This window comes from Triturus cristatus, chromosome 7, assembly GCF_964204655.1.
Source record: "Triturus cristatus chromosome 7, aTriCri1.1, whole genome shotgun sequence".
Lineage (NCBI taxonomy): Eukaryota > Metazoa > Chordata > Amphibia > Caudata > Salamandridae > Triturus > Triturus cristatus.
In genome coordinates this window covers 572,270,364-572,284,805 of record NC_140590.1, presented here as the reverse complement: position 1 = coordinate 572,284,805, position 14,442 = coordinate 572,270,364, and the positions used below count along the sequence as shown (strand labels likewise).

Below are 14,442 nucleotides of genomic sequence, written 5' to 3'. Positions count from 1 at the left end.
GGAGATGGCTCTTTTGCCTCTCGGTGCTCGCCCATCTGGAAGAGGAGGCAAAGCCTCGGCCATGAGCACCGACAGTTCGAACTCCTCGTGGCTGGCATGCGGGCAGATGCAAAATGCGAATTACACTGAAAACTAAGCAAGGCTGAAGAGAGCTAATTCATGTCCCTTCTTGAATATTGTCCTTTGTGATGTTCGAAATGCAATGAACACAAGACTATTGGCGAAAGAGGGCTCACCGAAAGTCCCTTTCTTTGCACATTCTCTCTTCATTACATGAGATCTGACAGACAGTACAAGGCACCTCAATCTTTGCTGGACAATGGAACTGAAGCGCAGAGGGGTGCAGTGATTGACCCTAGATGCAGTCTTGCTTACAACGGAATCTCGTTATAAGGTTTTACCAAGGAGGAGTCAGGAAAGGCTTGCTCTGTTAAACGAAATATATTTTAGAAAGATGGAAATAATAAGTGTTCATGAAACAATTCTATTTTACATGTACAGTTCTACTTCCTCCTCTTCTGTCAGGACAGTTTCATTCTTCAGTCCCTCTGATAAATACACCAGGTTCTCCACTAAGGACACCAGGAGTTGGTACACCTGTAAAACAAGACACACCACTGGTTTAGTAGAGGAAGGACACAGCAACACAGGAAGTGGAGGGGAGGAAATAGCGGAAGGACACTGACAGAAAGCGGGTGAGATTTTGTAACAGTGACTCTGATGTGTCAGTGAAGATCAGAAGTTCAAAAACTGTGATGGTAACAGAAGAACCTAGCAGAAGAAACAAACTTTGGAAAGAGGAGAGGTGGGTGGAGTACAAAATAGCACATGATATTGGGCCAGGTTAAAGAGTGGGTGCAGATGCAACTACCGTGGTTTTCTGATTTCCCTCAACGCATTTAATAAACATGTGTAAAAGATAGGAATTGAAGAGTGTCTGCCCAAGTCTACTAGTCAAAACAGATCAGATAAATTAGACAAATGGGACAGTCATTATGGAGTGCCGGGTTTTGTCCTCCAGAACAGATTTCAAGATGAAAAGCTCAGTAGAGCACTATAAGCATTTTTTGGTACAGCACAATACTAAAAATATCCTTGAAATGCACAAATTATACCTCAAAATGCAACCACGAACCATGCAATTGCTCCATCAGATGCTGGAGTATTTCCCTTTCTTTCATCGTTAAACCTGATAATTTATTATATAGTATTATTTAACAGTTCCACACTCTAGTATTGCACAACCGTTTCAGTGACAAAACTATTTTTTTGCCATATTAGTAAGATTCACAGGCATTAATAATAATTTTTCTGACCCTTTCAAAACATACACATTTCCTTGAAATTACATTTTTATATATTTCCTAATGTATTTCTAAATGGTGCATCACTATATTTCAGTACAATGGTTCATTTATTTTTCTTGTGTACAGCGCTCTGCCACCCATCCACTGGCCTGTTTTGTGTCCTACTTAAATCTGACTAAAGAAGGACTAAAATATATGCAGTGGTACAGTGACCTCTATCCACAAACAGTAATATTTTCACATCTGGATCGCTCCCTCTGTATATTAGGTTCCAGGCTCTAGAAGATGCTGAGAATGATCCCTCAGGGGTTCAATACAGAACCTCTGTCTCCTGGTTACAGCAGTTTTTTAGGTCTGGCTACAGACAGCTTTAGCTGTGTGTCACAGATCACTTCATAAAGGCACAAATAGTAAACATAAAGTGGGCTTCTGTTATCACCCTTAAGCCATTGGCTTGTTTGGGTCAGCCCCCTTCAACCATTTTAGTTTCTTTCACATCTTTGGTTTACAATATATAATGGTTACTGGAAAAGGAGTTCCTCTTGGGATACATTTGCTCTTTGTAAACTGCTACATCCTGTTATTTTGCAATCCTGGTTAACAAAGAGTGTGACTTTACCTGCCACTTCAGCCCACATTCAATGAAAAGGAATAGCTTTTTAACAATGAAATACAGATAAATAAAAAGTTGTTCAGTACACAGAAAAGGGTCTTTATAAGTACTAGTGATTGGTAATACATATAAATATTAGGATGCCATCAACTGCTTCTTCTAGGGCATACATGAGGTGGGTGCACTCAGAGCCGTGATGCCTATCACCGTCAGAAGCCAGCATTGGCATATTTATTTGGTACAAAAAAATTAAGCAACAATAAACGTGAAGTTGTAAATTTGTGTCTTGAAGCTACGTCCTCTGTGGGATCTGCAGTGCAAAGTCAAGCGTTCTTTCATTGTTTCCTTACGCTTTCAACAAAAGAAGAAATGTACAGGAATCTGATTTCTCATTATTCGCAGGTGTCCTGAAACTGAGGTGTGGGATTATACTTGGGACGCCTATGGGATATTTATTAAGAACATGAAATACTGCAGCCTGGTAGTGTTAGAACTTGTCTCTGATTCAAGAGGGATATCTCACAACAGATTACAGTACTGCACCCTTGTGAAAGAATCTACAATGACTCGTGTGTGACTAAAAAGGAATATCAGCTCGAGCACAATTGTTCACAAGGAACCTATTTATATCAAAATAATTTTTGTTTTCAGCAAGTTCCAACTATCTTGCAATGATTTAAGCAACAATTATTCGGTTAATCACATGTCTGGAGAGAGACAGCCCAACCAGTTTTCTTTTTCAACACTCACTTCAACCGAGCGAATGCTTTTTAATTTGCAACAACATGAACAATTAAACATAAAATAGACTTTTGCTGTATATTGACACTATTTACATATATATTTATACGAGAGAGATTGTGACTCATGTGACCCCAGTGGAGTGACGATAACCAACAGGTGAGTGAAGTAAAGTGACAGTTTTAGAACGAATTGATTATTGGAATTAAAAGCTGTTCATTGTGTTTTTTTTAAAATCATGTGTTCTAGAGAATATACAAGTGTTCTGGACTATCCTTTGTAAATAGTCGACGACGTTTCGAACCTCTGTCGATGGCGGGGTCTCTACAGGACGGAAGTTCTGGGGACTGGCGAATGGGGAATTTAGTATTGTTGCAGTGGAGGGTGGGTTGTAATAATTGTAAAGAATAAAGCTTACCCAGGGCAATGGATGTAAGCCGTGGGTTCAGGTATGTATGGTCTTCCAATTTCAAGGATCAATTAATGGTGGAGTCTATGGTAGACAACCAAGACTGTTCTTAGTAGAATTCTGAAATCAATGGTGAAACAGCATTAGTGTTCACTTTGACAAACTAGCACTCGTATCCATGTAATGCAGCCGGCATGGAGAAGTGGGAAAGTGCGCATAACTGGTCACTGCACCCTTTTAGGAGTGGGCAAACTACTCCTCCACTGCCCTACTGGCAGAGCAACCCTGCCCATCCGCCCGCAAAGCAGCCAAACATAAAATTATAAGTGAAAGTTAAAATTTTATGTTTTTGCTTCTGCACTGCTTGAAAGCAGTGGGGCGATGCTCCTCCGCCATAGTGGAGGAGCCGCCCCTGAACATCTGCAACAGTTTTTGGTACTGCACCTTTGAGAAAGAATGGCCAACTGTTTCAAATGTTTAGAACTCAAATCACTTTTCACTGTAAGGACACCCTAATCTGCAATTAAACATATTATTATACAATTCAAGTGAGATGCCACGTGTCCAGGAAAGAAAAAACTATCCCTTTGCATGTTTTACAATTAACTGGATTATACATATTAATTATTGAAACAGACATTTGAATTACTTTGTAAATTCTAGTCACAGTGGCATGATTACAAAGTAACAAATAAAGATATGCAAATCCATTGACGAAGTAAAAGGAAACGAAGCTGTTATCCCACTGTAACATTCTTTCAGAAATGCACTATTTGAAATGGGGATGTGGTTAAACTGTAGTCCAACATCTTCAAAATCAGGTTCTCAAAAAATGTAATACTCTGCCTGCTATTAAGTCATACAGGTATTTTACGAGGAGAGGGATCAATTCACCCCTGGCCTCAATGTACAGTAGGTAGTTGTTGTCTGCATTAAAGAGAAAACGTGAAGATGAAGTTTCTTTCCCAGGAGCATGAATGGCCTTGTTTAACTTTGAAAAACTCTCTCAAAACAGAAACCTATCAATCAACTGTGGACTTTGAAGACCCAACTAAGTTGAACCTTGACATTAGTGATGTATGTAAGAACGGTTATAAAAGTACACTGTACATTTATTAAAAATATTTGCTGATTATGCCCACTGTTCCAGTACTTGTCTATGTGCTTTGCTGTTACTCATGAGGTTGCTTTTGGTGTAATGGGACATGTTTTATCGTTCTATAACATTTAATACTTCAGTTGCTCGTTCTTATTTGATGAATGTTTACATATTAAAAACAATTCAACAATGGATGGTATCCACAAAGCTTATTGATGCACTACTGTTGGAAAAAGGTATTTGGGAACAGAATGAGAATACTTCTGGGTGGTAAAAATATACATTTCATTTTTTTTATTGAGTGCATAATATTGTTTTTTAATCTATTTCCAACTCTTACAGCAAATCGAACACATCAGGTAGGTAGCTGATCCTCCGCTATGTGACAACCTCTAGGGCTGGGGTCTCCAACCTTTTCTGTAGTGAGAGCTACTTCTGCACAAGGAAAGTCTTCCCGAGCTACTAGCAAATTTTATACCAGTAAAATAGTGACTACACTATGACCACCCAAAGCAAGATTTTCAGTAGTAACCACCCAAGTATACCAAGTGCGGTTACCAGCAGAAATGCTGGGAAAAAGTTCTTCAATATTAAATGCCTCCCCTTGACTTATGAAGCAACATTCAAATCTTTACATGCCCAGTGGCACAAAGGACATAAGCACAGCAGTACGTCTCCCCAGCTCAGCTTGAATTCTCATTCACCAGTTTCTGAAAATGCACATTTTTCTATCTAATACTACTTTCCACTCTGGGCAAACAAATTCAATTTTCCAGAAGAAACCCCATTTTTGCAAACTAAAACTGCCTTTAAAATATCAGTTTTCGAGAAATGCACAGTCTCAAAACATCAGCTTGTCATTATCATCATGTACTCCCATGTACAAATGCCTCATATGGACAGACTACTTTGAATTCCTAGGTATTACAGTCATATGCCATGGATGCTCACTATTGGTATAGGAAACAACTGTCCTAGACTTCTTTAAAGCTACAATTCAGTTATGAAAAACATTCATTAGTCAAAGGGCATCCAGTGCATATAGAATTAGCATTGTATCATTAATGTACCACCATTTTTTTTACAATGCAAACAAGTATATCCTCAAAAGGCACAAAGGCACAAAATATCGCTCCAATAGTGACTGTTTATTATTTAGTTACTTTTATAACAGATCACCATATTCAATTATCCAAATAGAGAAAGAGGTTTGTGACTGGGGAAGGTCTAGGAGATCGGAGTCAGAAAGGAGGTCTACCACACGTCTGATCAAACGAGGTTTTATTGTACGGGATACAAGGCGTTTTTGTGATGCCAGTCTTAAGAAAACAGTAACACTGGGGATAATATAGTCTTATCCTGGGTCTTCTTATGGGGCACTACAGGCCTTTCGCGCTGCTGACTAATCTTCGGGTCAGGGCAGGGGTTCTTGTCCTCAGGGAGGTCAGCAAACCGCAGTCCAGAACGTGAAGGAATATCAAGCAAAAGAGAAGAAAAAAAAGAAAAGAAACCTTGCGTCAGGTTTGACCCTTAACGTGAACAGTATTCTACAGGGGAGGGGATAGTGCAGGGACACCGGTGCAAGGGAGTCACTCTCAGGTGTTTTTTTTTTGTCAGTTCTCGTGAAAAGGCAGAGGGGAGGTAACCAGCACCGGGTAGGTACAACAAAACAGCTACCCGTGTTCCTTCTCTTTGTGTCCAACCCACCCCGTGACTCGGTCCTGTACCTGAAGGAGCCACGCTCCTCCAGGAACGCGGCTGGGCGGTCCGTGGTAATGGTGGCCTCCTGGCTTTCCTTCCGACATCAGCTCTGGGACTCCGGCCGGTGTTCCTGATCTTCCGTGTTCGTCTCCGTCGTCTCGTTCAGGTCCGTGTCTTCCGGGTTTGTCCTCCTCCTCGTTCCTCTTGTCTCCCGCTATGAGAGGCTCCTGCTGGATGACATCACAGGCGTGGGCGGGGACTCCTCCAGGCGCGGACGGCTTAAAGGTACAGTGCTGTATTCCGTAAGGGTTCCCAGTCCAGAGGGTGTCAGTTTCCTCTCTCCAGTCTCCGGGCTGCAAAGCAAGGTGAGATTGCGTCACCGTCGGACAGGACCACCAGTCCTCAGGCATGTCCTTCTCTGTGAAAGGCTCACGTATAGGGAGGCGCATGGGGAACTCGTGACACCCCCCTTCCCTAGGAATCTCCCGATCGGTGAGAGGAAGTACCCAAGATAGGAAATCAGCATTCCCGGTCTCGGAGCCCCGGCGGTGCTTGACTTCAAACAAGAAGGGCTGTAGGGACAGGAACCAGCACAGAACTCGGGGGTTCTGTCCCATGTTGCGGCTCATCCACTGGAGAGGAGCGTGGTCGGTATACAGGGTGAAATGAGAGCTCTCCAAGTAATACCTCAATTTGTCAATCGACCACTTAATGGCAAGACACTCCTTCTGAACGGTAGGGTATTTTGTTTCTCTGGGAAACAGCTTCCGACTGAGAAACAGGATGGGATGTTCTACACCCTCAGCGGATGTCTGTGACAGGACTGCCCCTAGGCCGTGTTCTGAAGCGTCCGTGTGGAGAATAAAGGGTTTGGAAAAGTCAGGGGAGGAAAGAACTGGTGCACTAGTGATGGCTTCCTTCGAACGCCTGAATGCGTCTTGTACTGCTTCTGAGGGGTTTTGAAGCGTCCTAGGGTGAACGCCCTTACCCAGGAGATCGGTCAGGGGATTCGCTATTTCTGAGTATTGTGGTATGAATCGCCGGTAATATCCTAGGAGTCCCAAGAAGGCCCTTCCTTCCTTTTTAGATGTGGGAAACGGGGTTTCCTTGATAGCCCTGACTTTTTCTTCTTGGGGCTCTATGAGACTGTGTCCTAACACATATCCCAAGTACCTTACTTTTTGGAAGCCTACTCTTAATTTTTTTGGAGTTGATGTGGAGGCCGGCCACGGACAGGGCATTCAGGACACTCTGGAGGTCTTCCAGGTGTTCGTCCCATGTGGGGCTGTATACTATGATATCATCTAGATAAGCTGATGAAATGGCTTGGTGATCACGTAATACAGTGTTCATCAGCCGCTGGAAGGTGGCGGGGGCCCCGTACAAACCAAATGGTAAGACGGTGAACTCATATAATCCATCTGGGGCGGTAAAGGCGGTTTTCTCTCTGTCTATTTCCCGCAACGGGACCTGCCAGTAACCCTTTGTAAGGTCAAGGATGGTTATATAACGGGCTTCGCACAGCTTCTCAATCAATTTGTCTACCCGAGGGATAGGATAGGAGTCAAACTTTGATATAGCATTCAGGGCTCTAAAGTCCATACAAAAACGGGTGGACCCGTCTGGTTTAGGCACCATGATGATGGGGGAGGACCACTCGCTTCGGGACGGGCGGATAACCCCCATCCTGAGCATGTTTTGGACCTCGTTTTGTATGTCCTGTTTCCGAGCTGCTGGGACGCGGAAGGGCCGCTGCTTTACCACACGGCCTGGTGTGGTTTCTATGATGTGTTCAGTCAGGGTTGTTTTCCCTGGTTGGTCGGAGAATATGTGACCGAAAGGCCTGAGTATGGTGTCCAGTGATCGTTTCTGGGGGCTCTCAAAGGCGTCGTTAATCACCAGGTGGTACAGTCTGGTCCGGGGCTGGGTAAGGTTAGTCTGGCAGGGGTCGGCAACGGTCCCAACCATTTCTTAAGGAGGTTGATATGGTAAATCTGGGTTCGGTTAGGTCTCACCTGTATTTTGTAGCTAGTTCTACCGACGGTACCTATTATTTTATAGGGACCGAGCCACTCTGCTCTCATCTTGCAGGAAGACGATGGCATCAGGACCAGAACCCAATCGTCTACATAGAGTCGTCACCACTTCTTGCCGCGGTCATAGAAGTGTTTCTGCTTCTCTTGTTGCCCCTCAAGATGGGAGTAGGCAAGGTCCCTCAGCTTCCCTATTTTAGATTTGAGGTTTTGGGTATAGTCTAGGAAGTGCTGAGTACCCTCCTCTTCCTCCTTTTCCCATGCTTCCTTGGTCATGTCCAGGAGCGACCTAGGCTGCCTTCCATATAGCATTTCAAAGGAAGAACAACCCAAACTGCTCTGGACCTGACTTCGGACCACGTATAGAGCCAGAGGAAGAAGTTGATCCCATTCCCTTCCTTCTACCATGAGCATTTTTCTCAATATCCTTTTGATGGTACCGTTGTATCGTTACACCAGACCATCAGTCTGGGGATGGTATACTGATGTCTTAATGTGTTTAAGGTTGAGGAGTCTACAGACCTCTGTCATTAATCGGGAAACAAACGGTGTCCCTTGGTCGGTTAATATCTCTTTCGGGAATCCGACGCGAGAGAAGAGTTCTATCAGTCGGTCGGCTATGGCTTGGGACGTGGGAGCTTTCAGGGCGAAGGCTTCCGGGTATCTGGTGGCATAATCAACAACCACCAATGCATACTGATGTCCCCGGCTCGTTCTTGGAAGGGGGCCGATGAGGTCCATCCCTATTCTTGAGAAGGGAGTGCCGATCACCGAGAGTGGCTGTAAGGGCACTTGGGGTGGTCTGTAGGAGCTTGTTTTTTGACAGGTTTCACATTCCTGGCAGTGTCTTTTTATGTCGTTGTATACTCCTGGCCAGTAGAAGTGTCGCAGAACGTTTTGGGTCGTCTTTTCGCTACCCAAAGGGCCTGAGCGAGGTGCGAATGGGAAAAGAACAGAATCTGCTCCCTGAAGGAGAAAGGGACCAGGAGCTGGGGAGGGGCATCTTTATGGCTGACTCTATATAACAAACCGTCTTTCTTTTGAAAGGAGGGATAATGGGGTACCGTACCCTCCCCGATTTGGATGGCATTCTGCCATGCATGTTGAAGGGCGGGGTCGTTTGTTTGAGCAAACCGGAAACTCCTGTCCATGAGCCATGGTTTGGGTGTAACCAGAGCAGGGAGGGGGACCTTGGTGGGTGTGTCAGCGCCTTCTTTCTCTTTGCTGGTCCGTAGTAAGATTCGAAAATATTCTAAGAAATGGGGATTGTCTGTTCCTATGATAAGGTCTTCCGGCAACTCTTGCATTACCCCGACTTTCACTGTGCAGGGGGTCGCATTCGGGTGTGTGAGGGTGATTGTGGCTACGGGATAGGGTTTCACATCCCCGTGTACGCACCTAATGTGTACTAGGTCTCCCTGGTCCACCTGGTGTGACCTAACGAGATCCCCCTGAATGACTGACTGTTTGCATCCGGAATCTAGTAAGGCCCTGACTACACGTTCATTTACCCGTACACTCACATAGAAAGCGTGTCCCAGTTCTGCAGTATACATGACGGGCCTCGGGAGGTATCCGATGTCCATAGGTTCCTCACTCGTTTTCAGTTTGGGACAGGTGCGTGCGATGTGCCCCCAGTCACCGCAGTCAAAACACTGGGGGCCCCTCAGAGAAAGAGGCTCCGGTTGTTTCTGTTTGCTCCCGTCGTTAAAGGTAGGTTTCTTTACCGATGGTCTGACGAGCTTCCCGGGTAGGGGTCGGTATATGCGGTCGGTTTCAGTCCCACTGACACGGGGTTGGGCCCGAGAAAAGGTGGCCGCCATTTCCATGGCTTCCATGGCTTCCATGGTGGTAAGGTTTGCATGTTGGGTGTTGTACGGAAGAGCTTCTAAAAACTGCTCAAGGTATATTTTGTCCATTATCTCTTCCTTGGTGCAGTCTTGGGGCTTCAGCCATTTGTCCGCTGCGAACTTGAGGCGAGAGAAAAGCGTTTTCGGATTTTCCCCAGGGTGTCCTCTTTCCTTTCGAAAGCGAACCCGATACGCTTCTTCGTCCATCCCGAGATGATCCAGGATAATGCGCTTTACTGCGCCGTATGGGGTATTCCCCAGGGGGTTAGCTACCTAGTAGGCGGCTTGTGCTTCGCCAGTCAGGAGTGGTGCTAGGAAAAAGGACCATTTTTCCACGGGCCAGTTGCAGGCCCTGGCTACCCTTTCGAAATTGAGGAGGTATGCATCTGGGTCCTCGCCGATCATATATTTCTGTAAGGGGACTCCTGTCACAGGTGAGTCCTGTTGGACAGGACTTCGGATACTTGGTAGGGGACTGGCTGCTTGCTCGGTAACTATCCTCTGTAGGCCCTCCATCTGAGCGGCCATAGTATTTTTGAATACGTCTCTGTCGGCTTGAGCCAACGTCATCTGTCTCTCCACGGCCCATCCTAGCTTGTCCTGGGCTTTTACTATATGTTGGATTAAGGCGTCCATTATGTTCCTACTAATGGCGATTATGCCCGCATTCGCCACCAACTGTGACGAGGAAAGGTCTAGGAGATCGGAGTCAGAAAGGAGGTCTACCCCACGTCTGATCAAACAAGGTTTTATTGTATGGGATACAAGGCGTTTTTGTGATGCCAGTCTTAAGAAAACAGTAACACTGGGGGTAATATAGTCTTATCCTGGGTCTTCTTATGGGGCACTACAGGCCTTTCGCGCTGCTGACTAATCTTCGGGACAGGGCAGGGGTTCTTGTCCTCAGGGAGGTCAGCAAACCGCAGTCCAGAACATGAAGGAATATCAAGCAAAAGAGAAGAAAAAAAAAAGAAAAGAAACCTTGCGTCAGGTTTGACCTTTCACGTGAACAGTATTCAACAGGGGAGGGGATAGTGCAGGGACACCGGTGCAAGGGAGTCACTCTCAGGCATTATTTTTTTGTCAGTGCTCGTGAAAAGGCAGAGGGGAGGTAACCAGCACCGGGTAGGTACAACAAAACAGCTACCCGTGTTCCTTCTCTTTGCGTCCAACCCACCCCGTGACTCGGTCCCGTACCTGAAGGAGCCACGCTCCTCCGGGAATGTGGCTGGGCGGTCCGTGGTTCCTTCCGACGTCTGCTCTGGGACTCCGGCCGGTGTTCCTGATCTTCCGTGTTCGTCTCCGTCGTCTCGTTCAGGTCCGCGTCTTCCAGGTTTGTCCTCCTCCTCGTTCCTCTCGTCTCCCGCTATGAGAGGCTCCTGCTGGATGACGTCACAGGCGTGGGCGGCGACTCGTCCAGCCGCGGACGGCTTAAAGGTACAGTGCTGTATTCCGTAAGGGTTCCCAGTCCAGAGGCTGTCAGTTTCCTCTCTCTAGTCTCCGGGCTGCAAAGCAAGGTGAGATTGCGTCACCGTGGGACAGGACCACCAGTCCTCAGGCATATCCTTCTCTGTGGAAGGCTCACGTATAGGGAGGCGCATGGGGTACTCGTGACAAGGTTGCTCCAAGGGGAGTGTGAAAAAGGAAAGTGCTTGTGAGGTAGGACCGATATAAAGGAGGAGAATCCAAAAGGCAAATTCAATAACCGTTGTTTCCTATACCAATTGTTACCCAGGTCCGTGGACAATTGTGGGTTACCTCATTATATCATAATGGATGCTCACCATAGCACCACGGATGCCTGGATTATGCCAGTAATGCCCACCATTAAACTAGGGCCACAGTTGTGCCAAGGCTGGAAACCAAAAGGATCAGGGATAATACCACATATCAGTCATGAACATTAATATGCCAGGAATAGGTACATATAGACCAGTCATGCTCAGAGTAGGTCTATGATGGCTGCCAGCATACCACAACTAGACCAAAAATACTGAAATAGTCAAGGATGACTATAATCATGCCATTGACACTATTATGTCACGAATGGACACAATTATGCCAAATTTGTGTCTTTTGAGGATATACTTGTTTGCATTGTAAAGAAAATAATTTTTGCTTATTTTAGTTCCGTAGCGGGTTGTGGGTTTATAGGGGAATAGGGTGGGAAGTAATTTAATTATAATATATTTATTAATCATTTTTAGAAGTTATAAATGTTATAAAAATTAAATATTGTGTTTTAGTTCCATAGCTGGTTGTGGGTTTATAGGGGAATAGGGTGGGAAGTAATTTAATTATGACTAAGTAATCAATAATTTTTATTAATTCATATTTTTGTATTTAATAATTTAGATTGTTAATTGTGTTAACTAATTTGTTATTAATTAGTTATGAATTGGTTATTACTTAATAATTATTATTGGTAAATATGTTAATTGTGTCTTTTTTGGAGCAGGTTGTGGGTTTATAGGGGAGTAGGGTAGAAAGTCATTTAATTATAATTAACTCAGAATAACTGTTAATATTTATGTTTTAATAATTTATATTGTTAATTGTGTTAATTAATTTGTTATTAATTAGTTATTTACTGGTTATTAATTATAAATTAAAAATTGCTAAATATGTTAATTATGTCATTTTTTTAGGCGCGGTTGTGGGTTTATAGGGGAGCAGGGTGGGAAGTAATTTAATTATAATTAATTAATTGATAATTTTATTAATTAATCAATCAATCACTTAGGGGTTTGTAGAGTGGGCTACTCACCGGTAAGGGTCTCAAGGTGCTGAGGGTGGGGAGGAGGGAGCAGATCCGGATCAGTTGAAGAGCCAGGTCTTGAGGTCCTTCCTGAACGTGAGTAGGGTCGGGGAGAGTCTGATGTTAAGAGGGAGCTCATTCCAGGTCTTGGCTGCGATGTAGGAGAAGGCTCTCCCGCCGGTTCTGTTTCTGCGGATGCGGGGAACCTCTGCCAGGGCGAGGTCGGCGGAGCGGAGGTTCCTCTTGGGTACGTGGAAAGATACTCTGTCATTGAGGTATCTGGGTCCGATTTTGTTGAGGGATTTGTAGGCGTGGGTGAGGAGTTTGAAGGTGACCCTCTTCTCGACAGGCAGCCAGTGGATGCTTCGTAGGTGTTGGGTCATGTGCTTGTGGTGCGGTGTCCCTAGGACGAGTCTGGCTGCGGCGTTCTGGATGGTTTGGTGTTTGTGTAGAAGAGTTTTGCTGATTCCGGCGTAGAGGGCGTTTCCGTAGTCTAGTCTGCTGGTTATGAGTGCGTGGGAGACGGTCTTTCTGCAGTCGGGGAGGATCCATTTGAAGGTCTTACAGAGGATGCAGAGGCAGTTGAAGCTGGTGGACGCGACGGCATTGATCTAGCGGTTCATGGAGAGGGAGGAGTCGAGGATTATGCCGAGGTTCCGAGCGTGGTCTGTCGGGGTGGGTGGGCTCCCGAGGGCGGAGGGCCACCAGGTGCTGTCCCAGACGGAGGTACATGGTCCGAGGATGAGGACCTCGGTCTTCTCAGAGTTGAGTTTTAGGCAGCTGTTCTTCATCCAGGCTGCCACGTTTCTCATTCCTTCCTGGAAGCAGAGTCTGGTGTCTTCTGGGTTCTTCGTGAGGGAGAGGATGAGCTGGGTGTCGGCGGCGTAGGATACAATGCTGAGCCCGTGCTGTCTGATGATGGCAGCGATGGGGGCAGTGTAGATGTTGAATGAAGAGCGTTGGGCTGAGTGATGATCCTTGGGGTACTCCACAGTTGATGTCAGTGGGATCGGAGAGGAAAGGGGGGAGTTTGACCCTCTGGGTTCTGCCAGAGAGGAAGGATTGGTCCAGTCGAGGGCGGATCCCTGTATTCCTGCGTTGTGGAGTCTGGCGGCTAGCATGCAATGTGAGACGGTGTTGAAGGCTGCGGAGAGGTCAAGAAGGATGAGGGCTGCGGTGTGTCCCTGGTCTAGCAGCATGCGGATGTTGTTGGTGGCGTCGAGGAGGGCGGTCTCGGTGCTGTGGTTGCTGCGGAAGCCAGACTGGAATGCGTCTAGGATGGAGTTCTCTTCGATGAAGGCGGTCTATTTAATTTTGTTAATTGTGTTAAATAATTTGTTATTAGTTAGTTATTAATTGGATATTAATTAATAATTGGTAAATATGGTCATTGTCTTATTTTTTTAGGAGCGGGTTGTGGGTTTAATAGGGAGTAGGGTGGGAAGTAATTTAATTGGAAATAATTAATAAATAATTTTTATCAATCAATATTTGTGTATTTAATATTTTATATTGTTAATTGTGTTAAATAATTAATTAATTGGTTATTAATTATTAATTGATAAATGTGTAAATTGTGTCATTTTGTTAGGGGTGGGTTGTGGATTTATAGGGGAGTAGTGTTGGAAGTAATTAAAATGTAATATATTTTTTAAATAATATTTAGTTATTGCTATTTTATAGTCTTAATAGTATGAATTAATTTATTATTGATTGTTTTTAATTTGCTTTTTCATTGTTATTAGTTATTTAATTAATTGTTAATCAATTATGGTATTTGTGTCATGTTTTACAATATAGGTGGTGTCATTTATAGGGGGATTTGGTGGGAGGTAAATAATGTTTTATTATTTAAGTATTTGTTAATTGATGTTTACTTAATTGATGATAGTTTTTTTTGCTGGAGTGGGAATAGTAAATTATTCTACTCC

General features: G+C 44.7%; 1 protein-coding gene across 2 annotated transcripts in view; it reads right to left on the bottom strand.

Moving 5' to 3' along the window:
• Nucleotides 1–432: 432 nt before the first annotated feature.
• MYCBPAP (MYCBP associated protein) overlaps nucleotides 433–14,442 on the bottom strand; it is an 835,305-nt gene continuing 821,295 nt past the window's right edge. For both annotated transcript variants that reach the window (XM_085617113.1, XM_085617114.1), the window contains exon 19: nucleotides 433–597. In XM_085617113.1, coding sequence (XP_085473239.1) covers nucleotides 490–597 — 108 coding nt within the window. In that variant the 3' untranslated portion in view covers nucleotides 433–489. The remainder of the gene's footprint in view (nucleotides 598–14,442) is intronic.